This window comes from Pimephales promelas, chromosome 10 (assembly GCF_988280905.1).
Source record: "Pimephales promelas chromosome 10, fPimPro1.hap1.1, whole genome shotgun sequence".
NCBI lineage: Eukaryota > Metazoa > Chordata > Actinopteri > Cypriniformes > Leuciscidae > Pimephales > Pimephales promelas.
The window spans coordinates 35,605,584-35,632,130 of record NC_142778.1 but is presented as its reverse complement, the minus strand read 5'-3'; the positions used below and the strand labels follow the sequence as shown (position 1 = coordinate 35,632,130).

Here is a 26,547-nt window from a genome sequence, read left to right as displayed (position 1 = left end):
GGCTGACTTCCTGTTGAGTTTAGGGCATCGCTCCAAGAGACTTTTCTGTGCGTCTGGACATGGTAGATGTACCACAGAAATTTCGTACATGTCGGTCAAACATGCGACGGGGGCTGCTTCGTTAAATGTCACTTCCTCTTGCCACTAGGTGGCGCTATGAATGTGGGTGAATGTCGGCATGTAGATTTGTTCAGGGTGGGACTCTTGTCAAATGTGTAAAATTTCGTGTAGATCTGGGCATTTACAGCCAAGTTACTACAACTTCCTGTTTCATGGCGAATTATCGACGCCACGGACACGCCCATCGACGAAAACGCGCAGATAGCACAACTTTACATCGTCAATGCCTTTAGAAGGTACAACAGAAATTTGAAGTTGATCCGACTAAATCCCTAGGAGGAGTTCGTTAAAGTACGGAGTGTGTAAATCGTCCCAAATCGGTCGCCGAATTCAAAATGGCGGACTTCCTGTCGAGTTTAGGGTATGGGTTCTTGAGGCTTTTTTGTGCGTCTGGTCATGGTAGATGTACCACAGAAATTTCGTACATGTCGGTCAAACAAGCGGCGGGGGCTGCTTCGTTAAAGGTCACTTCCTGTTGCCAGCAGGTGGCGCTATGACTGTGGGTGAATGTCGGCATGTAGATTTGTTCAGGGCGGGACTCTTGTCAAATGTGTCAAATTTCGTGCAGATCTGGGCATTTACAGCCAAGTTACTACAACTTCCTGTTTCATGGCGAATCTTCGACGCCACGGACACGCCCATCGACGAAAACGCGCAGATAGCACAACTTTACATCGTCAATGCCTTTAGAAGGCACAGCAGAAATTTTAAGTCGATCCGACTAAATCCCTAGGAGGAGTTCGTTAAAGTACGGAGTCTGTAAATCGTCCAAAAATGGCCACCAAATTCAAAATGGCGGACCTCCTGTCGAGTTTAGGGTATGGGTTCTTGAGGCTTTTTTGTGCGTCTTGATATGATACACGTCCCTACCAAATTTCGTGCATGTAGGTTGAACGTGGACGAGGGGCTAATTTTTTCCAATTTTCTAGGTGGCGCTAGCGTGCCATTTTGCCCCGCCCATCTGCGAAACCCACAAAATACGAAATTTTTCACCAGTCCTGACATGCGTGCCAAATTTGGTGAGTTTTTGAGCATGTTGCGGCCCCGAAAATGGCACTTACTTTGCAGAAAAAAAAAAAAAATAAAAAAAATAAATTAAAGCTGCAAGCAGCGATGGGCGGGCCCTCGCACCTGTAGCACGTCGGGGTCTGAGGCGGCCGTGTTGCATTTTCTGAAGCTCAGCCAGTGCGGATGTGCATTTGCTACGCTGCTTCGTTAAAGGTCACTTCCTGTTGCCAGCAGGTGGCGCTATGACTGTGGGTGAATGTCGGCATGTAGATTTGTTCAGGGCGGGACTCTTGTCAAAGGTGTAAAATTTCATGCATATCTGGGCTTTTACAGCCAAGTTACTACAACTTCCTGTTTCATGGCGAATCATCGACGCCACGGACACGCCCATCGACGAAAACGCGCAGATAGCACAACTTTACATCGTCAATGCCTTTAGAAGGCACAGCAGAAATGTGAAGTCGATCCGACTAAATCCCTAGGAGGAGTTCGTTAAAGTACGTAATGAGTAAATCATCCAAAAATGGCGGTAAAATTAGAAATGGCCGACTTCCTGTTGATTTTAGGGCATCGCTCTAAGAGACTTTTCTGTGCGTCTGGACATGGTAGATGTACCACAAAAATTTCGTACATGTCGGTCAAACACGCAGTGGGGGCTGCTTCGTTAAAGGTCACTTCCTGTTGCCAGCAGGTGGCGCTATGACTTAGGGTGAATGTCGGCATGTAGATTTGTTCAGAGCGGGACTCTTGTCAAATGTGTCAAATTTCGTGCAGATCTGGGCATTTACAGCCAAGTTACTACAACTTCCTGTTTCATGGCGAATCTTCGACGCCACGGACACGCCCATCGATGAAAACGCGCAGATAGCACAACTTCACATCGTCAATGCCTTTAGAAGGCACAGCAGAAATTTGAAGTCGATCCGACTAAATCCCTAGGAGGAGTTTGTTAAAGTACGGAGTGTGTAAATCGTCCAAAAATGGCCGCCAAATTCAAAATGGTGGACTTCCTGTCGAGTTTAGGGTATGGGTTCTTGAGGCTTTTTTGTGCATCTTGATATGATACACGTCCCCACCAAATTTCGTGCATGTAGGTTGAACGTGGACGAGGGGCTAATTTTTTCCAATTTTCTAGGTGGCGCTAGCGTGCCATTTTGCCACGCCCATCTGCGAAACCCACAAAATACGAAATTTTTCACCTGTCCTGACATGCGTGCCAAATTTGGTGACTTTTTGAGCATGTTGCGGCCCCGAAAATGGCGCTTACTTTGCAGAAAAAAGAAAAAAAAAAATAATCCTAACAGTTTCAATAGGGTCCTCGCACTGTTAGTGCTCGGGCCCTAATGAGAGAGTGACTGCGGCTGCAAACATGCAGCTTTTATTTGGGGAAAGATTTACATAAGCTGTTTTTCAAAAGCTAAGCTTTGTTTATTTTCCGGGAGTATTCCTTAAAACACACACACACACACAAAAAAAATCTTTGAAGCGAACCTTGTTGGAACAATAAATTGTGAGTCCCATGTTGGTGAGGGCTTTATGATCTATTTGCGTGTTTTACAGAGGGAATGAGTGATTATTACTAAGACCTTCAGCAGATTTTCACTACTACAAATCACATGTCGTTTTCTTGGAGATGCCACCCGTCCAGATTAGCATTTGAATAATTACCATACCAGACTAATGACGAATGGCTCCATGCCACTTCAGATCTCTTTACGATGAAACACTCCAGCTATAGCTTGGACTTCACTGTGAGACATCGCTTTTGAACTGTTCACTTTGCTGGGATGCATTGGACCATAGCAGAAGTCAGACGGAGCTTTGCCTCTGCAGGAGGACATCATCAATCACAGTTTTAGGAAAAACCGAACTCATTATCCTGCAGAGATCTCGTTTCCTCAGACGGGAAATCAGTGCAAACTTTATCTAATGGAACGGAGCTTCTTGCACGTATTGTTTATTTGTATTCCTCACTTGATACACTGATTCGTGAAAGTCACCTGAGAGCAATTCATCAATTTACAAAAATACGGTTGACAGATTATGACAAGTGGTTTAACCATTTATGCAGTTTAAAATACGACAGGGAATGTTTACTATGCATTTATGCAGTTTACTAATGCATAATATAATATAATAATTATGCAGGAAACTGCAGACAATTGTACAAAATCAATTACATGTTTGTACCAAAGCATTGGTGCACAAAGTGCACAAGAGACTAGATGATATAGAGGTTAAACAAGCAGTCTTTGTACTAAATGCACCAAAGCTGATCATGAAGACATAAATTGAGTTTAGTTCGTTGCATTAAAGGGTTAGTTCACCCAAAAATGTAAATTAAGTCATTAATTACTCACCCCCATGCTGTACCAACCCCGTAAGACCTTCGTTCATCTTCAGAACACAAATAAAGATATTTTTGATTGAATCTGAGAGCTGGATCAGTCCTAGATAGACTGCCTAAGGGACTGGCTCTTGACGGCCCATAAAGTCATTAAAGAAACGGTTTAAATGCTGCACGTGCCTACAGCAGCTCAATTATAAGTTTATCAAGCGACGAGAATACTTTTTGTGCGAAAAAAACATAAATAACGACTTAATTTGACTATTCTATTACTTCCTTATGGGCGCATGCGCGAGAACTGAGACGAGGACGTTCTCCTTCGACTTGTTACCGGCTGCTCACCGCTTAGGAGTATTACTGCCACCTACCGTATAAGATGATGTGCTGATATAGCTGGAAGCGCAAAACTTTCTGTTTACAAGCAGAGGAAGATGCGCGCTGTACATACGCTTTTCAATTTGCGTATTTTCCGCACTATAAGGTGCACTTAAAAGCCTTTAATCTTCTCAAAAAACGACAGTGTTCCTTATAATCCGGAGCGCCTTATATATGGATCATCATTTTATACGGTAGGGGGCGGTAAAACTGCTGAGCGGTGAGCAGCCGGTAACAAGAAGTAGACGAATGAGAACGTCCTCGTCTCAGTTCTCGCGCATGCGCTCATAAGGAAGTAATGGAATAGTCAAATTAAGTCGTTATTTATGTTTTTTTCGCACAAAAAGTAGTCTCGTCGCTTGATAAACTTATAATTGAGCCGCTGTAGGCACATGGAATATTTAAACCTTTTCTTTAATGACTTTATGGGCCGTCAAGAGCCAGTCCCTGATCCAGCTCTCAGATTCAATCAAAAATATCTTCATTTGTGCTCCGAAGATGAACGAAGGTCTTACGGGGTTGGTACAGCATGGGGGTGAGTAATTAATGACTTAATTTTCATTTTTGGGTGAACTAACCCTTTAACATTCCCAGACATGCGGATGAGTCAGACTCATTTCTTAGCTCACTGATCTCGTTCCTGGAGTTCTTGTACTTTCATGAAATGACCAGTGTGAGATGTTTTAAGCATTCACTCACTCAGACACCCACATAAGGTGCTGAAGTCTCGCCGGAGGACGTCGCTAGTCGCGAGTCAAGTTTTTTTCCTCCTGTGCCCACTCGTACCAATGTTGCTTGGTGACCTTCTATCTCTCGTTCTCTGTCCTGTTCAGAGTGTAATGGGCTCTATGCACGGCGTTATTTCCGGCGAAGGATTAAGGATGCTCGATAACTTCCGCCGATCGTAGAGTCCAATGCAATACCGAGAAGTTATATTGAATTTTATACTCCATGGTTAGAATAAAGAAACGTTAGTCACAAAAACAGATAAAACAGACACCCCTCGTTGTGTTTATGCTTCTTTTTAAAATTATATTAAATAAACATAACTATATATAAAATTACATCTAAACGTATGTACGTTTCGTTTCAAAGACGGGAGGACAGTAAATATTGAAGACTCTGCCATAATCCCGTTTTCCTCGGTTCTCCTCCGCTTAAATCTCCACAACCGGAAATGGACGAGCATCCTTGCGTCAAATGTGGAACTTATGCGTGCATATAGCCCATTGAAATGATGTGGGAATTTGATGTGCGTATCTGTGTATTTGAGTGTGAGGTTGAACTCTGTAACTGTCCTCTGACTCGGTTTTTCACAGAAGGGGAAGGAGTAATCACAGGGTAGATGCATCCTGGCATCATGGGGAGAGTTCGGCACAGCTCAACATGTGAAGGTGTAAATGAGACCCTAGAGAAATAACACCCCTCTCACAGATTAATGCGTGCCAACTCTTTCTCTTGTGAGGACATTGTACATCGCAAATGACTAGAGTGCAGCTGTTCTTCTGCTAAATTATACAGTTGTAATCAAAATTATTGCAAATCAGGTTTATTGGCAAAATTTACAGACTTTCAGCTGTCTGCAATGAACAAATCAAACAAAAGTTATTGAAATAGCTCAAAAACAAAAAAATATTTCAAGTGGTTACCCCTAGAGCCAGACCGATATTAGCGGCCGATATTAGGCATTTTCTAAACTATAGGTATCGGCAGTTATAATTGCCAATAAATGAATATTTCGTAAATAAAATAAAAACGGACGAAACACGCTTGAACCATGTCACGAGTGTTGGAGTTGTATAGTTTGTCCACCAGAGGGCACTCTACACCGTTCCTGTTGGCAACACTCGTTGAGTTGGTCACGATACATGCATTGCTTGAATAACAATTAAAAGAGCATCCCTATCAGTTCTCTTAACTCAACTAAGCACGACAAAATTTGTGACTAATCATCTCCAGTTTAAAATAAAAAAATAAAAAAATAAAATATCGACCGATATATCGGATTTTAAAACCCAAAAATATTTGTATCGTATCGGCCTTCAAAATCCTTTATCGGTCGGGCTCTAGTTTCCCCAAATTCAACTGAAAATGCAACTTCTGCAAACAGGTGTTGTCTCAAGCACACCTGATGCAATCAATCAAGGGCTTCATTAGTTGCACCAGGTGTGCTTGAGCTAGAACACATTAAATATCTGAACTGGCTAGGTTTGTCGAGTGTCACGTTTGACTGCATGTCAGTAATATGGCTTAGTCAAAAGAACGATCCTAAGAGAAGATATCATCGCCCTTCATTGAACTTCATTGGCTCGTTGAACTTTACTACGACTGGTGTATTTATCACATGAGAACACGACACCCTGAACTGCATCCAAGTTCAAATACTCAATTACCTGAATTGAATTACTGAAACTTCATTTCAGGTTTCAGTTTTTGCCTAAATGAAAACATAAGTTTTTAAAGAGTAACTAAACCCTAAACCAACTTTTTGTAGTTAATGATCTGTAAGAATGGATCTTTATTAATACCAGTCATTGATTCGAGTAACGTTTTTTACATTTGTGTATAAAGTGTTTTATTTCTACAATATATGGTGTAAAAACGTCTTAGTGCTGCCCTCTCCAGGTTGAACGGTGGCTACTGCAGTTGAATTTTCCTTTTGGATGTTAGCGGTTCTTCGTGACGTACGCACGTTTCAGCTTACCACACTCTTGGTAGTATAAAAAAACCAGGAATGCGTTTCCCGTACAACGACGTAGTTCGTTGCTTCACTACCATAGTACGATGTATCGTGGGAGAAATCAACTAGCTAGTCACGACTGTTTCCCGAAACCCATTGTCGCAAAGTATCGTTCAACCACGTTGGTTTCGCACGTGGTGGAAAAATAACTACTTTTAATGAAACTGTTCTAGATTTTTTAAAATAAATTACAAACATGTCATCTGAGGACTATTTCTAATTGTTCTCAGTTATTTTGCTTTATTACCAGACTCAATATTTGGCTCGTTCTTACATAGTAGAGCGCGTTCGCACATGCGCACTCTTCAAACACGTTACTTTAAATCTTTTGACAAACTAAAAGACGTAAATTCCATTTGTAAGTATTCTAAATAAAAGGCACCGGTTTTACTGAATGTCAGCTTGCTTATTTTGCTCAAAATAAGAATTTTATTACGTCCAAATGTCATGCAATATAGAAACGATGCCTCTAACCACGGGTCGAGAGCTGTCGTTCAAACCACACAACTTTGCGATGCTGTTTGCGAATGTTCGCTGGAACGATGGTTTCGCGAAACACTAACTCGTTGAACTATGCTAATAACGACAGAACTTGCGACCATAGTTGGCTAACGATGCTTTCGGGAAACGCACACTAGCTTGTTTTGTCAGAACCACTGTAGCGAGTCAGGAGTTGGAATATCGAGTATTAAAAACAATCAGGATTGAGTGTTTTAGCATCTATTTCGTCCCCTCTATCTCCGCTGGGGTCAGGCCACTTTTTCAGCATTTTTCGAATATTGCCAGTGGGTGGAGTCAGGCTCTGACCAGGGGTTTAGTTACCCTTTAAAAAAATAATTTCGGTGCAACACTGAATAAAAGGATTTGTGTTTTAGAGTCTGTCAATACTGTCATTAAAATACAGTGTCTATTACCAAAACTTGACTTACCAATACCTACAGTATGAATACAAATGAGATCACCCTGAAAACACTCGTGATTTGTTATTAACCTTTTAGCTCGCATTTTACAAAGCAATTTTCCTCAACAAAACTTCCAGCTTGTTTATTCTTCAGCTGACCTTTAATAATATCAGCTTACATCAGTCAGATCCTTGGACTCCAGGAGTCACAGCGACACTTTCCAGTGCATTCAGCTCAAGCTGTGGAAGTAGATGATTTGCTCCTGATTTATGCAGATTGCTCCCTCTCCTTCTTTTAAGCAGAGCACAAGCGTTCCTTAATATGTCAGGGAAGCAGAACTGTTCATTTATTTACTTCGTTTCTCTCTTCATTGCACGATCCATTCAGTCCATGTTTTAAGGAATTGCTGGTGACACAACATAACTCCAGATATCAACATCACATATTATTCTTTCTCTCTTTTCTTACTACTGGGTGGATCATCTGCAGTGTCTCATGCATCTTATTATACCTCTTTTGTTTTCCATTAAACATGCAGCCTAACATCTCAGACTCGTATCTGCCAAAGAGTAAGAAGGAAAAGGCCTGCTGTCACAGATTGATTTATGTGAGCTAAACTGGCGTCCTCAGCTTCTGCCCTATTGAGCATCTGGCAGATGATATTTCTCTCGTCTGCCGCAGAGTAAATATATATTCAAATATTATAAGGTTAATTTGGTGGTTTGTAGGCATTTCATCGAGTGCTTGTATAATGTCGTTTTGATTTGCCCCCATTACATTCAAATCATTTTTTGTTTACTGAAGCTTCTGAAGAAATGATTTAAGGCTCGGTTTTAAATAACCCCAGTGCCAGACTTCATTAAGTACACTAACATCCCACGGCTTATTTATAACTTAGAATTCCATTAATTGTTTTATTTTGACAGGAAATATGTGAGAATATAAAGGCTTTTTTTTCTGAAATTGATCATGACAGCTGTAATTGTTAAAATAATTATTATGATCAAATAGCAAAATATGTTGATCAACATGTTTTATAGATTATTGTTAGAATTATAATTTTTTTTAGTCAATAATTACAGTACCGGTAAACTCATCTTTGATCACCAAAATGACATATTTAAGCGCTTTTTTCCTTGAAATGTTTTTTGTCATGCCTTAAAATAGCTTGAGAATAACTTCAGCCTCATTTATTACAAGCATTTCTATGAATATGCAAATTAGCCCCGCCTCCACTCACTCACTCAGCTTAGAGATCCACTTGTTTGGATCATTCATTCATCATTATCGGAAAGAATATTGAAATATGTGAGAATATAAAGGCTTTTTTTTCTGAAATTGATCATGACAGCTGTAATTGTTAAAATAATGATTATGATCAAATAGCAAAACATGTTGATCAACATGTTTTATAGATTATTGTAAGAATTATAATTTTTTATAACTCATCGTAAAACTCATCTTTGATCACCCAAAATGACATATTTAAGTGTTTTTTCCTTGAAAAAAAAAATGTTGTCATGCTTTAAAATAGCTTGAATATAACTTCAGCCTCATTTATTACAAGCAGTTCTATGAATATGCAAATTAGCCCCGCCTCCACTCACTCACTCAGCTTAAAGATCCACTTGTTTGGATCATTCATTCATCATTATCGGAAAGAATATTGAAATATGAGAATATAAAGGCATTTTTTTCTGAAATTGATCATGACAGCTGTAATTGTTAAAATAATGATTATGATCAAATAGCAAAACATGTTGATCAACATGTTTTATAGATTATTGTTAGAATTATAATTTTTTTAGTTAATAATTACAGTATATCCCTTAAAACTCATCTTTGATCACCAAAATGACATATTTAAGCGTTTTTTCCTTGAAAAAAATGTTGTCATGCCTTAAAATAGCTTGAGAATAACTTCAGCCTCATTTATTATAAGCAGTTCTATGAATATGCAAATTAGCCCCGCCTCCACTCACTCACTCAGCTTAGAGATCCACTTGTTTGGATCATTCATTCATCATTATCTGAAAGAATATTGAAATATGTGAGAATATAAAGGCTTTTTTTTCTGAAATTGATCATGACAGCTGTAATTGTTAAAATAATGATTATGATCAAATAGCAAAATATGTTGATCAACATGTTTTATAGATTATTGTAAGAATTATAATTTTTTATAACTCATCGTAAAACTCATCTTTGATCACCCAAAATGACATATTTAAGTGTTTTTTCCTTGAAAAAAAAATGTTGTCATGCCTTAAAATAGCTTGAATATAACTTCAGCCTCATTTATTATAAGCATTTCTATGAATATGCAAATTAGCCCCGCCTCCACTCACTCAGCTTAGAGATCCACTTGTTTGGATCATTCATTCATCATTATCTGAAAGAATATTGAAATATGTGAGAATATAAAGGCTTTTTTTTCTGAAATTGATCATGACAGCTGTAATTGTTAAAATAATGATTATGATCAAATAGCAAAATATGTTGATCAACATGTTTTATAGATTATTGCTAGAATTATATATATTTTTTAGTCAATAATTACAGTACCGGTATATCCCGTAAAACTCATCTTTGATCACCCAAAATGACATATTTAAGTGTTTTTTTCCTTGAAAAAAATGTTGTCATGCCTTAAAATAGCTTGAATATAACTTCAGCCTCATTTATTATAAGCAGTTCTATGAATATGCAAATTAGCCCCGCCTCCACTCACTCACTCAGCTTAGAGATCCACTTGTTTGGATCATTCATTCATCATTATCGGCGATAAACGCTATACTGTATAGTTTGATCAGTCACTTAGAAGAGTCGATCATGTGATGCAAAACTCGCAAGATAATTTTGTCTACAGTATGTGTGCAGAGACAATGCAATGACATTCAATTTATTTCATCAAATTCATTCCCCTCTTCTGTCTTTGTCACTCATACAGTAAAAATATATCTTGCTGCATTTCACCAGCCGCTCTCACATGTCACCATACCTCTCTACTGTGAAATGTGAGATAATGTTGCCCTCATTAGACCTGTCATATTAGGCTAATGAAGCCTAGTAGGCTACAACTAGACTCCCATAGTTTACAGCATTAGTTCAGAGATTTGATTCCCTTGAGAAAAATTGCCATTTATTGTAACTGATATCCAAAATAATCGATATCGAATCGAAATCGAATCGAATTGCAAGCTTGTGAATCGAATTGTGAAATTTGTCTCAATACCCAGCCCTAATAAACATCATAAACCCAACGAGGGCTCAGGTGTGTTGGTCTGGAGAGAGACAGTACACACACAGAGGCACATATTAGCGAACGGCACACTTACATGCACTCATACCGCTTCCAGATGATGCACCTGAGCTCTCAGGTCAGGATCACATTGACCCGAATCACATCCCCACTGTACACCATCATATTACGCATCACTTTATTATGACAAAAGGTGGAAACGATGGGTGTGAGAAATGTTCTCTGATTGCTCCATGAATACTGCATGAGTCTGATTCATTCTGTTCTTTAAAGTAGTCATGACAGTTCAGCTTCCAACTAAATTTTACACTGCTTACATGCGCGCACACACACACACTCCCTCATCAGTAACGCAGCAGGGAGGACAGGGTTACAGTAAACTCCTGGCAGTGACTGAGGTCGTGGTAATGAGTGTATCAGTCTCAGCTTGCAGTAATTATTCTTTGATTCTTTGGGTTCGGGGTGATTCAGTCGTCATCGACAAATGGTTGAGAAAATAATCCACAATACAACAATGAAGCAATGCAAGTATAAGTATTACAAAATGTGATATTTTACTGTCTTTTCACTGAGTAGTAATACATACAGAATCTTCTGATCAAAACACAGATGAAGAAGAAGCAGAAACAAGCGATAGCATAACATTAAACCGCATATAAATCAAATCTGCCTAATGTTACTGAATGAAATGACGATCTGCAGGACTGGTTCATGGACTCGATCGACTCCATCTGTGTTTTGAACATCTCCCAGATGTAATTTGTTGAAAATTTTTGTGAAAATGATTTAAAAAAAAAAAAAGGCTGGCAACGTTTTTCTAAAACGCGGAGAAAGAGTTAAAAAGTGTATAAAAGTGTTAAAGTTGCAGAGCGAGGCGGCATCTCATTTGCCTCCTGAACCCTTTGAGTTTTAATAGACATATTGTGGGTTTGATGGAGGGAATTGAGAATGAATGAGGGAAATTCAATGCCTCTATTGTGTTATGATTGGCCTGTTATGCTGATCACATGATAAAACCCGGCTTTCGGTTTTTGTCCGTATACTAGGGCTGGGTATTGACACAAATTTCACAATTCGATTCGATTTCTATTCACAAGCTTGCAATTCGGTTTCGATTTCGATTCTGTTTCGATTCAATATCGATTATTTTGGATATCAGTTACAATAAATGGCAAATTTTCTCAAGGGAATCAAATCTCTGAACTAATGCTGTAAACTATGGGAGTCTAGTTGTAGGCTTCATTAGCCTAATATGAAGGTAATAATGAACTGTTTTGTAGCTATTCAAACACTTAAATTACACTTTTATTTATTTGTATAATAAGAAGATTATATGAAATATAAACATATAAATGGTGGCTGTCATAAAAACTTGCCAGATTTATTCAAATATGCATTAAGTAATGAAGAACATTAAGATTATAATGCATATGTAATATGGTGTATATATTTAGCAAAATGCTCCTCTCTAGAGTTATTTTTTTATGTGGGTTTTCTGTGGTAAATATGACGATACATGACATTGATTACAAGCTGTTTAACTGACGTCTTTCCACGGTTGAAACGCTGATTGAGCGAATCAATGCGACATGATACGGATTTCGATAAGTTGTACTCTATCTTTAACACACTTTCAGATGCTCATTCATGTTTATTTGGCGCTGTGACTGGTATTATTAAGCCGGAAGAGAGATCAGCGCTGCTGCTTCTCCAGAGCGATCTCACGCCACAGCGCCAAAACGCTATTTATGTTTTTGAATTTCTAAAGAAAATGGACGTAATTTAAAAATTGAGACTTTGTTTCATATCAATAGTAACAAACAACAAAGATTATTGTGAGTTTTTGGATGTACGCAGCCGCGATACAATGATCCATTCATTCAAATGAAACAGGATGACTAATCGATTCTTGAGGTTTAAGAATCGATATCGGTTCATAAAAATGAGAATCGATTAATAACGAGAAATCGATATTTATTACCCAGCCGTAGCGTACATGTTCCGCATCCACAAAATGGTCTCAGGCCATAAATATTGGTTTTAATGGGAAAACTAAATAAAAAGTAAATAACCAACTCTCTCAATGTGAAAATTTTATTTTGACATGGCATAAAACTTAAATATCTAAGTGAGAGATATAAAACTGAGATATTTAAGTGAGAGAATTGTTTTTTTAACACAGTTTTAATAAATAGAACATAATTGTTTTGATCATGTCACTTTCATATATGCATGCAGAAAGTAGAATATATATCTGTGTGTGTGTTTTGTACTACAATATAAGTTGTTGTAATCTGAAGAGTTGCGTTGTCTTGATCGGTCTTGTGAAAAACACTCCTAATTCATCAGTCGCTGTTCTTTAGTTTGAATCGCTGCACTGTACAATATTCTTGCTGTTTGGCATCAGATCTATACAGCTGCTTTACTCCATTCATTATTCAGTGTGAGCATGTCGAGCGAGCCACTGGCCAGAGCCCTTTAAAGAGCACGATTATGAAGATTATTTTAATCGTAGTTCACTTTGTATGTTTAAACATGAAGTATCCTCACTTTAACCACGAAACAAACTGCAAATAAATGTGCAGGTGCGGTCTGCCTCTGGAGGCTTTACACACTACAGGCTGTTCCCCTACATCACTTGAACTGTAGCTGTCGTTGTTGTGGTCATGCTCCTCTGTTGCAATGCTTCATTTGTCTTTACTGTAATCTTAAACAGATTCTCAATCTGACTGGTTCCCAGTCAATTTTCGTCCTCTAGCTGTTTAAATGATAGATGGCAAAATCCAACAAAATCCAAATTCATCTAAAGGCTCACAGATGCACAACCACAAGTGTACACACACATACACACACACACACACACACACACACTTCTGGTTGGCTGTGGGGACTCTCCATAACATAATGGTTTTATTGTATAGACTGTATTCTGTCCTCTTACACTAACCCGACTCCTAAACCTGCCCATCACAGGGAACATTCTGCTTTTTTACATTTTCCAAAAAAAAAAAAAAACTAACTATTTATACATGTTTATGATTGTTTTCCTCGTGGCGACCAAAAAATGTCCCCATAAGGACAGGATTTTAGATATTGCCATATTTGTGGGGATATTTTGTCCTCATAATGTATAGTTAACCTGACCCACACACACACACACATATGCACCACATGTCAAAAGTTTGGGATAATTACGCTTTTTTAAGTCCCTTACACTCCTCAAGGCATGCATTTATTTGATAAAAAAACAGTGAAATATTATTACAATTTAAAAAGATTATTTTCTATGTGAATATATTGTAAAATGCAATTTATTTTTGTGATCAAAGCTGTATTTTCAGCATCATTACTCCAGTCTTCAGTGTCACATGATCCCTCAGAAATCACTCTGATATCATGATTTGCTGCTCAGTTATTATCAATTAATATTAGTGCCCAGTTATCAATAATGGTTCTTATAGTTATCGGTGCTTAAATGTTACTTTATATATTTGTGGACTAAAAACATCATATTTTTGGGGGTTTTTTTAACCAATTTTCAATTTCTTTCTTTTTAATAAAGCTCTAAATTATAATATATTTATTAAAAAATGGGCAAGAAATGTTATCAGTAGTTTGTAGACTAAAACTAAAATATTTTTTATATATATAGTAGGGGTGGTTAATCTGTCTGATTTCCCGATTCGATTCAATTACGATTATTGAAGTCCCGATTCGATTACAGTCGATTTTCGATTATTAACGATTCTCGATTACCGATTATTGATTTTCCATTTCACAACAGTAAACGAAAATACACTAGATCAACATATGATTATATTAGCAGCAGCAACATTTTGGTATTAATTGCACTTTTTATTTGTTTGATATTCATTGAAAATATAATGATGGTTAGTGAGGACATGCAAACATGCTTGTTATCTACTACTTAGGCAACTCATTATCTTTACATTTATTAACTTTACATTTTTTTCAAAAGCAATTTTGCTGCATTATAATGCAAATGCACCTGGTTCTATTAATTGACAGTATTAAAATGTATTTTGTGATTTCCTTCAATTGAAAATATATTTGAAGCAAGTTTGGGGGACTTGAAGGGCACCCGATTCAGAGAATCACCTAGAAATTCAAAAGAACAGCATTTATCTGAAATAGAAAGCTTTTGTAACATTAAACAATACCGTTCAAATGTTTGGAGTCGGTAAGAATTTTTATTTAATTTTTTGGGCAAAAGAAAAAAGAAATCTATACTTTTATTCATCAAGGATAAATTAAGTTCATCAAAAGTTAAAGTACAAGACATTTATAATGGTACAAATCGATTATCTGAATCTTTTGTGTGTGACTATAAATAATTTGCTTTAAAGGTACAAATTAATGACCCATGAAGAATTAATGCACAATATATTTTATTAACATTACAAAGAACGACCAGGAAAATAAATGTGTGCTTGAACTAGGAGCATAATTGTAGTAAATAAATAATATAACGACTGGTGCAGCCGAGTGTTTTTCCTCCTCTGGCTGGAAAGGTGTCATATGGCTTATCATATTTGTCGTGTTTCCGTCGTTGGTTTTATTCCACAAAGCGTACAACTAGTGCGGCTCTTGTCCAGCTCCTTTCCCCCTTCAACTTCAGAAGCCAAAATATTTCCACACGTCAGCTTTTAACCTAACAAGGAAAATGTTTGGTTCTCGCGTGCCATCTCATCTCTGTTATGTGCACGCCACAGACGGTCCGGCCACTGCACTTCCGCGCTTCAGAGTTCCGTCTTTCGCGTTCCGTCAATATTACGTTATTATAAATACATATAAAAAAATTTTTTTTTAAATCGATTTTTTGACATTTGTGAATCGATTCAGGATCGTCCACGTCCGCATCGCGATGCATCGAGAATCGATTTTTTTCCCCACCCCTAATATATATATATATCATAGGTTCTGCCTCTTTCTTTCTATCAGTCTGGGTCTTGAAAGGGGATCGTACTCGATATTTCCTCTGTCACACTCTTCAACTTAATCTTGTAATGAAGTGTCAAAGGTTGAGGGATGGGTCATGGATTGTAACGTCAGCTGTATATTACAGAAGGTGCGGTGCGTTAGCAGTGAATCTGTTATCATCCTGACCTGCACCTTCACTCTCTGGCCTTCATGCAGAGAAATAGATGAACACTGACGAGGAAACGCACACTCGCCGCAGACTGCACCCGCTTGCAGTTTCTCTCTCTTGCTCATCCTCGTTTTCTCTCTCCGTCAGCACTTTTTCTGTGTTCCCTGCGAAGTTTGTCACTAACCGCATCTCACTATCAATACATCTCATTTAAAAACAATGAATTCCCTTTAATGTGGTTCATGGTGTCGTTGCAGTCTTGCTGTACACTCGAGTCACAATCTCTCTGCTTCCATGTTTTACACTGTTAGAAAAGTGTTGCTGTGCAGACCAGAAACACACTCTATGCTTTATCAACACATTGTTCAGTTCAGTTCGGTAACAGTTCGATGGCTGTTAACAAGAGATAAAAACGATATAAATACTGTTCGTTTTCTCACACAAACCGCTCGTTTCGTGTCTTAGGACATCAATGTGTACTTACATTCACGAGTCATTAAATCATGTTTAATTTGGACTTCTCTGTGCATGCTCTTTGAGGTGGTGACCATAGACCTCCATTATATGACTGACCGACAAGAACGGTTTGACCTAAAAATATCAAAATTGAAAATACTGCATAAACAAAGACACCTACATCTTGGATGCCCTTGACGTAAGATAAAACATACCAAAAATTAATTTCAAAGTGAACTATCCCTTTAAGGAAATGAAAATAGCAAAGCCATTCATTCACTCGACAGTAGTTGACTTAAGAAAACAGGAGAAAACGGGGCATAGAAGACATTTCTGTGCCCTTTATAGTAATGTGTGTGTGCATTGTATGATTATCAACCTCATTTGATTTTGTTTACACCTTTGCGTTCATGTAAGTTGTTTCAGTTTACATTGAGAATTGAGTTTAGCTCCATGAAGTCAGAATGACTGTGTTCAGCAATAATATATAGATATTTAATTCTCTCTCTCTTTTTCTGCCTGTTTAGGAATCTTGGTAAATCTGGATTGAGAGTCTCATGCCTCGGTCTGGGTGAGTGTTGCATTATATCACAGAAGATATTTCCACATGCTGCACTATCAGCAGACTCGGTTTGTGCACTGTTCGGTTTAACAGTTCATTTATCATGACACCACGCTGACTTCTCTAGCAATTTCTCGCTTTCACACACACTCATACACACACACACACACACTCTGGCTATTGATGTCTTGGATAGGACTGGGACTTGAACAGTGGGATATATGAAAGCAATTACAAAAGCTGAACTTCAGTAACCGGAGTGTTTCAGTCAGTATCGGTACCTCAGAGACGACGAAAAGCAGAGTCAGCTCTTAGAGAGAAGCAGGCCACAGCTACAGGGGCATATGTGTGTGTGTGTGTGTCTTTAAAGTGGATGCGTGTTACTAAATATAAAATTATCCAGGAAGATAAATCGCTCTGAATGCGAGGCTAAGTAGATTTGTTGGCATGCAGATTTTACAAAAAAAATATGTAACCTGTCCCACAGAAAGGTCGGAACAGATTAATTGAAAATATTAATTGAATGAATCAGTGAAAAAATCATTTTGGTGAACAGATTCATGAGAAACAATTGTTTTTTTTGTTTATGAATTATTTTTTTATTAAATTGGTGGAGTAAATTAATCACTGACTTATAACGAATCAGTGAGTCACTCAACGAATCAGTGAGTCACTCAACGAATCAGTGCGTCACTCAACGAATCAGTGCGTCCCTCAACGAATCAGTGCGTCACTCAGTGAATCAGTGCGTCACTCAACGAATCAGTGAGTAACTCAACGAGTGCGTCACTCAACGAATCGGTGAGTCACTCAAAGAATCGGTGTGTCACTGAAAGAATCGGTGTGTCACTGAAAGAATCAGTGCGTGACACAAAGAATCAGTGCATCACTCAACGAATCAGTGCGTCACTCGACGAATCAGTGCGCCGCTCAACGAATCAGTGAGTCGCTCGACGAATCAGTGAGTCACTCGACGAATCAGTGCTTCACTCAACGAATTAGTAAGTCACTCAACGAATCAGTGTGTCACTCAACGAATCAGTGCGTCACTCAATGAATCAGTGCGTCACTCAATGAATCAGTGCGTCACTCAAAGAATCAGTGAGTCACTCAACGAATCAGTGCGTCACTCAACGAATCAGTGAGTCACTCAACGAATCAGTGCGTCACTCAAAGAATCAGTGCGTCACTCAATGAATCAGTGCGTCATTTAACGAATCAGTGCGTCACTCAATGAATCAGTGCGTCATTTAACGAATCAGTGAGTCACTCAACGAATCAGTGCGTCACGCAAAGAATCAGTGCGCCACTCAACGAATCAGTGCGAAACAGTGCGTCACTCAACGAATCAGTGCGTCACTCAACGAATCAGTGAGTCACTCAAAGAATCAGTGCGTCACTTAACGAATCAGTGCGCAAATCTGTGAGTCATGTAGAAGAACCAACTCAAAAGTTAGGCAGATTCTTGGTATGTCTTCATTCTCAAACTATGCAAAATAAAATAATACATGACCCAGACCATAATAAATGTACTAGCAGTTAAAAAACAAAACTGCAAACATTTTGTGGATTTTTGCTGAATATGATTCATTCCTATACCTAAAAGAGAGAGAGAGAGAGAGAGATTATCCTACAGCTCATAAAACCATTCGGCCCGGTCTAAAATATAAACCTCTATAATGGGCTAATGGGAATCATGGTAAGACAAAAATATTTTGGAAGAAGGATTGACATATTGACTATATTGAAAAAAAATACATAGTGTTCCTTTAATGAAACCTGTACCTTTATGAAATTATCAGAATAATAGATTCCTATGTTTTAAAAAGAAACTCTGTTGGGTCTGATGTAACACATCTGTGTCCTGAAGCAAACCAGCAGAAACACTCAATCTTTTTAAGAAATCCACTGAAGGGTAACAATGAAACTATTCAGTTCTTCCATAATTGCGGTCCTATTTCGTTTCATTTGTTCATTGAGATGACTGACAGAAAAGAGCTCAGTTCAAATGTGAGCAGTGGAAGCATGCATATTGTATGAGACTGAGAACAGCACAGGTGTCTCAGTGCTAAAATGTGCTAACGTGTGTGTTATGAAGCTCATGTGCTGCGTCACGTCTGTATACAACAGAACACACACCAGACAGGTCGACGGGAGAGTGTGCGTGTCCGCCTCCACAACAAGTCAAGAATCTTTTATCCAACTCTGATTTCTAAAATCAAACACCAGAGAGTGAACGAACATCTGACTCTCTCGCGGAGAAGGAACAGAACGAGTTAAATATAGAAAGAGGCAGGTGAAGTGACTGTGTGGGTTTGACTCACCTTCAACCAGACTTATATAAACATTACATGTTCACAGTGCATCTTTCAGGGTAAGTTTGAGAGTTGACTAAAAGTGAATGATTTGTTAGTTTGTCACACTTCCGCTTTACCATTGACTAGTTGTCGTAAGCCAAAAGAAATCATCCCGGGGTGAATAACTGAAGATGATAGTTGGAGTTGGTAGCGATTTTTGTGTGAGCGTCGGCCCAGCAAGCCGTCTCATGTAAAGGTCAGCTCCTGCCAGCTGGCGATCTCCCATAATGCCAGCAGTGCAGAACGCGAGTGCGCTACGCCAATGTTTAGGCAGCGCTCGCGCTCAGAGACAGATCCTGCCAAACCGCATTAGAGAAAGCAGGAGTGCACCGACATCTCCACGACACTGCAGAGCAGGTCAAGGCCAGATATGTGTTATTAGAAACAAACACGTTAAATAGACGCTCTTTAGTCATTTCTCGCGAGAGACGTGATTTATTCCCAATGGATTGAAAGCTTCGGTAGTCTTTTATAAGCCCTGGAAAGGCTTTGGGCAGGAATACACACACCAGTGATTCAGATGCGTGTATTTCAGCAGTGTGTAACGCATTCACTCTAAATAGTCACTTTGGTGGGTTGAGTGCAATACATGCATTTTTAAGGCCATTGCAATTTGCGCACGTTAAAAAATAAATACCTCATGTTATGTCAATCACTGCTTGCACACAAAAAAAAATCAAATCGGGTTTGATTTTCTGCGTTTTTCGCATCTGTCGCGAACAGTTTGAATGGTGTTCAAATTTTTTTTTTACATTTCAGAGCCACCGAATCACGAATACGCAAAAATGCATTCGAAATTTGTCGGACTCTGTGTGCAATGGCCTTTAGTCTTTTAAAAAGGCATCTGAAACAAACTTGCAAAGTAGAGTTGTCAAAATATATATAATTTTTTATATATATATATATATATTTTTTTTTTACATATCAATACTGAAATATCGGAAATGACTTGATACTCATTTTTACGTTGAATAGATACACAAAACCATCTCTCTCTCTGACAGCGAGTGACACAAACCCGCCTCTCCTCACTCACTCGTTTCATTTGCTCCGGATGAATAATGTTGCTGTTACAGAGCTTGAATTTCGCCGTGGGATCGCACGTATTGTGCATAATTTTACTCAGTCCCACATATTTTGCAGCACATAAAGCACCACAGTTCTAAATTAAGTTAGTTTTCGCTGCTGTATTGATGTAAACGCAGTCAGTTGTGTTTTAAGTGAATGTAAACAGTTGAGAAAGAAAATGCATGTGTAAAGGCCATTGCACACTGAGTCCGAAATTTTCGTATGCGTTTTTTCGTATTTGGGATTCGGTGGCTCTGAATTGTCAAAACACCATTCAAACTGCTTCCTACAGATGCGAAAAACGCAGAAAATCGAACCCAATTCGATTTTTTTTTTTCATGACGGACGAACGTTTCGGAGGCAGTGTGCAAGCGTGATTGACATAACGTGAGGTCGTATTTATTTTTTAACGTGCGAAAATTTCGGACTCAGTGTGCAAGGGCCTTAACAGTATAATGGATCCATCCGTCAGCTCTAAAGGCCCTTGCACACCGAGTCCGAAATTTTCGTATGCGTTTTTTCGTATATTCGTGATTCGGTGGCTCTGAATTGTCAAAACGCCATTCAAACTGCTCGCTATGGAAGCGGAAAACACAGAAAATCGAACCCGATTTGATTTTTTTTTCATGACGGACGAACGTTTCGGAGGCAGTGTGCAAGCGTGATTGACATAACGTGAGGTCGTATTTATTTTTTAACGTGTGCGAAAATTTCAGACACGAATTTCAGACCCTTGCACACCGAGTCCGAAATTTTCGTATGCGTTTTTCCGTATTTGTGATTCGGTGGCTCTGAATTGTCAAAATACCATTTAAACTGCTTCCTACAGATGCGAAAAACGCATAAAATCGAACCTGATTAGATTTTTTTTTAATAACGGAGGCAGCGTGCAAGCGTGATTGACATAACATGAGGTTGTATTTCTTTTTTAACGTGCGAAAATTTCGAACGCAAATTTCGGACTCGGTGTGCAAGGGCCTTTAAAGTGACAGCAGCCTAATATATCTGCTGCCAAATTATGAGATAATGTAAAAAAATATCTGTATGGCTTTTTTTCCTCATGGTATAGATGTCAAAATTGTGACCAGTGACAATGCTGAGTGGCTAGTAACTTTCGGAAAAGCACTAGCCACAGTGGCTGGAGAGCAAAACAAGTTAATGTCAATCACTGCGATCCAACTTGTAAATAGCGTCCAAGTTCTTGTAGAGTTTTCTTGAACCACGTGTACCACCTGAGATTCATTTAGGCATTGATGAAGTTACCATAGAAAGCATAGTTATGAACATCAGTAGTTGTCATCACGTGTTGTCTTCAGGAATTACGATAGAAATAGTTCAATGATTCGGTGTTTCCTGAGACCGTCATGACTAGCTAGAGAATTTCTCTAATGATGGAGCAACTTCTGTCGCTGTACGGGAAACAGTCCTGCGAGTGTTTAGATATGTGGGATGTACTGGAGCTATACGTCTGTTTGAGCACCAAACGGATATCGGCAATTCTCTAATGTACTTCAATCACGGCTAATGAGAAGGGTGGAAATGAGAGCTAACAAGTTATCGAATTCCCATCTTTCTTTCAGCCTTTCTCTTTTACTTTTTATTCTTTTCTCAGGATATTTGTTACTTGTTGCCATCTGCTCATTGATTGAATCTGAGAGATTCTGCCAGCTGAATGTACAGTTGTAAAGCAAACTCAAGGTCTGCCTCTAATGCACACACACACACACACACACACACACACAAAGAAGACGCTTTTGATTATTTTCTGTGGCCTTTGGTTGATTTTCCCACACCCTGAGGAGCAATCCAACCCGCCTCGAAACGTCACTTTTCAGAGGCTCAGAAGCGTTTATTTCTGTAAAGACGTCAGAATTTCATCACTGTGAAAGTTGTGCTTTTGTAATCCCCTCCCTCGGGCTGAGGTTAAACAGACAGGCTTGAAGTGCAGTTCACTTGAAGTGAGTTTGATCCATCAGCTTGAAATGTTTTTGGGAATTGGGAGAAACTCCAGCAGAGGGTGCCATCTTCGCAAGCTCAAGCGATTTATCCATTTATTTTATTTTATTTTTTATTTTTTATTTTTTTAGGAAAAGACACAGTGTACATTAATTAACATCCTTAAATGTAAATGTACCCAAATTAGCCAAATTCACACACGTTTCTGTTGAGCTTATGAATGCGATGGCCAATCAGAAGCAACCAACCAAAAACAGAAAACTTTAAATGTGTTTTGGCCTTTCATTTACACAAGAACAGCATTTCTGGGACCTGAAAACCCAAACTTGGCCAACAAAGTGCTAGTTTTTGAAAAACGCCTCATGTACGTTTATGTAGTTGCAAAATGCAAAATACTCAAATATTATAATATAATTCAAGCATGAACGCAACAATTTAACATAAAAAGTCAATACAGATTGAATGCATTGAATTAGGTAATTATAAAAACTGCCTTTACTAAGGTGAAACATGCATATTGCCCAACAGTTGCATATGCCATGCATATTAATGGAAAGTTCATTTCTGACTCTGGTTTGAAGGACCTTTCAAGAAAGTCTTCGTAAAATCGATCAAAGTGATTCTGCTCAGAGAGAAAATTAACATTTTAAAGCTGACCCATCCAGGGTCCTGGAGCAAATACTAATGCAGCTGGAGAATAAAGGAGAGAGGGAGGCCGTGCACACACTGCCCAGATCTACTGAGCTGGTCAATTATAAATGCTGTGAGTTTGGTTTTAAGCTCAAGGATGTGAAAACCAACTGCAAAGGCAAGGTTTTCTATTCAAATGTGTTTGCACTCTGATAAATACGTGCAAAATGTGTTTACATGAGTGCATCTGACTCTCAGTCTCTGCTTGTGAAATGAGTTTGTGTGTGTGTGTGTGTGTGTGGAGGACTCTTATTGCTTAAAGCGCTGTCAGTCCTACCCATAAGTGACATGCTTGCTTCACACATCATATGTGGGAGTTCATTTACTCCCTTGTTTTCACAGTTTGGCTCTTGCCATCAGCACAATGCCTGTATATCACTGACCCGCTGGCCTTCTGTCCTTCTTTAAATGACCTTGCCTCTTGTAACAGTGTAAACGAAGGCCACTTATGTATATTAAACTAGTGATAATGAAAGTTCTGATTAAGTGACTGTAGGGTGGTTTTATTCTTGATAAGTGGAAGTAATTTAATAATTTGTATCCAATGAGAAATCACTTTTACTTTGAGTTTAGACTTCTGTAGAGACCAAACAATTTGTTTTAAACTAAGATTAAAGGTATTGGATGCATTTGTTATCGGCCCAATGAAAAAATTTGGTTACAATTATAATATGAACGTTATATTTATGTGCTTGGGACATTTAATGGTAGGACATTTTTGTAATCAGGTTCTCAAAAATCATATAAAAATTTGGATTTACACTGTAAAAAAATATTGTTGGTTTAACTTAAAAAATTAAGCAACCTGGTTGTTCATTGAAATTGAAAAATTGAGTTAATACAATGAAGGAGATTGATTTAATATTTAGAAACTCAAAATATTATGTTATTTGAACCACATAAATTATCTAAGTTGATTTGACAGAAGAAAAAACGTTATGATGACACGTTATGATTTTTTTTACAGTGTAGATATATTAGGCTATGCCTCCTCTGTATGGATAGAAAATGTTTATATTACAAGACATGTTTTATTATGACGGGTTTCAAAAATAATGAATGAAATAATGATCGAAATTATGTCTCTTCTGTATTAGAAAAATAAATATATGAATAATAAATAACTAAAAGAAATACCTCCAAATTGAACAAAAATAGCGCTCATAAACTTATAAATATATATCTTTAGTTTTGTTCCTCTTTATCCTGTTTTTCTTCCTCACCCTAATTGATTACCCATCTATATTTTGCTGTAGAGCTGATCTTTCCCAGCAGTTGTTTTGAAAACCAGGACATTTTCATCACTTTATAACAACAGGACAGGACGCGAAAACAGGACATGTCCTGGGAAAATGGGAAAACAAAGCAAATGCCGTCAGAATATAGCAAACAAGTCATGATGCACACATGATCATTGTATGCTGCTTCTTCATACTCTCTTTAATTGTGTAGGAAAGGAACAGTTCAAGTTATTTCCTTTTGTGTTCGACGGAAGAAAGTAAGAGTCCAAATGCCATACATTACCACTAAGCTTTTTTAAACCCTCCAATTGGGACATCTAGAAATAGGAAATGTGGTTGTTGATGTCAGCAGCATTTTGTAGAAGAGTGTGATTTAAATATAGGACAGCTTGACTTGACCCCACTGCAACACCCCTCATTAAAACTCATGTAACAGCTCAGAGACGGAGATCATTTCTTAATATCCTAGCGCAAACTCTGGGTCTTCTCCACTGTATGACCATTACATCTGAGTCAGACGGCATCTGCTATTTATACGCTCCGTTAGCTGAGCTTGTAGCTTCTGTTCGGCCTGGAGTTTCTCTGAATCTGCCGATGTTCGAGTACAGTGAATCTTCTCCGCTGTTCAGCTTCATCCACCGCTGGAGCCAAAAACAGCAGTGACACCATAATTATTATTGATTTATTTTAGGGTTTGCAAAAATTAATTGCGATTCATCGCATCCAAAATAAAAGTCTGTGTTTACATAATATATTTGTGTGTGCTGTATATAATTATTTTGTATATATAAACACACACACATGGATGTATATATTTAAGAAAATGTGTTAATCATATATAAAATATTTATATTTATATAATATAGATTATGTATTTATTTATATATATACAGAATTTGAGCGCAAATAATTCTTAAATATATACATGCATGCATAGGTATTTATATTTACAAAATAATTATATACAGCACACACATATATATTATGTAAACACAGACTTTTATTTTGGATGCGGTTAATCGCAATGGGCTCTATGCACGGCGTTATTTCCGGTGAAGCATTAGGGATGCTCGATAACTTCCGCCGATCATAGAGTCCAATGCAATACCGAGAATTTATATTGAATTTTATACTCCATGGTTATACTAATGAAACGTTAGTCACAAAAACAGATAAAACAGACACCCCTCGTTGTGTTTATGCTTCTTTTTAAAATTATATTAAATAAACATAACTATATATAAAATTACATCTAAACGTATGTACGTTTCGTTTCAAAGACGGGAGGACAGTAAATATTGAAGACTCTGCCATAATCCCGTTTTCTCCGGTTTTCCTCCGCTTTAATCTACACAACCGGAAATGGACGAGCATCCTTACGTCAAATGCGGAACTTATGCGTGCATATAGCCCATTCATTTTTGCACAGCCCTAATTTATTTATTTATTTGAACATGTAAATAAAATTTTTAAAAAAATCAATCAAAGAAACTAATAATAAAAAAGAAAAACAAAACAAATAAACAACAAAGTAAAACTCCATACTTTCAAAAACGACACCAGACGATGAATAAGGGTCTTATCAAGCGAAACGTTCGCTCATTTAATAAATAAATAACAAAGTTTAAGTTTTATAAGCTCAAATAGTCGTCTTGCTGTTCTTCTAAATAATAATTGTATGATAAATCTTTTATTCTAGAATGAAATTTGCGAAAATAATGGTTCATATCACTCAATACACATATGGAAATGGAGGCGCCCTTATATGGGTTGTGCCCTAGTGGAAAAGTGTGGTACTGCGCCCAAAGCTCATTTTTTGCGATATCAACCTAAAATTTGAAACACAACTTGTTCAGATTTTTGGCTTTGATTTTGTTGCAGTTTTAAAGTCTCCCAGGTTTTGAAAATACATATTTATATAAAATATGAATAATACATTTTTTTACATTGTACATTTTCATAAGCTCAAACTTGTTTCTGTTTCACTTTCTTAATTTTATTTCACTTCTACAAAAATCTGCCAAATGTCTTCTTCAATCTTACGTCGATATACCAAAGCATTCTTGAATTACAACCATTTAAGTTCGAAATGTGCATTTCCATGTCTATTAAAAAAAAGGGGGGGGGGGGGGTGACACTTAACAGGTTATGGAATAATCAAACTCATTAAATGAGAATTAAGTGCTTTTGCGATAAATATCACAATTCATCCTCAACATTTTCTTTTCCTTCACAGGCACTTGGGTGACATTTGGAGGGCAGATATCAGATGAGGTAAGTTCTGCACTGTAAAAAAATATTGTTGGTTTAACTTAAAGTAAGTAACCTGGTTGCCTTAAGTTGATTGAACTGG

General features: G+C 37.9%; 1 protein-coding gene across 4 annotated transcripts in view; it reads left to right on the top strand.

The window, feature by feature from the left end:
- The window catches only part of kcnab1a (potassium voltage-gated channel subfamily A regulatory beta subunit 1a), a 121,356-nt gene that overhangs the window by 72,554 nt on the left and 22,255 nt on the right, over positions 1-26,547 (top strand). For all 4 annotated transcript variants that reach the window (XM_089116546.1, XM_039683801.2, XM_039683799.2 and 1 more), the window contains 2 exons: positions 16,848-16,891; positions 26,431-26,468. In XM_089116546.1, the coding sequence (XP_088972672.1) occupies positions 16,848-16,891; positions 26,431-26,468 (82 nt within the window). The remainder of the gene's footprint in view (positions 1-16,847; positions 16,892-26,430; positions 26,469-26,547) is intronic.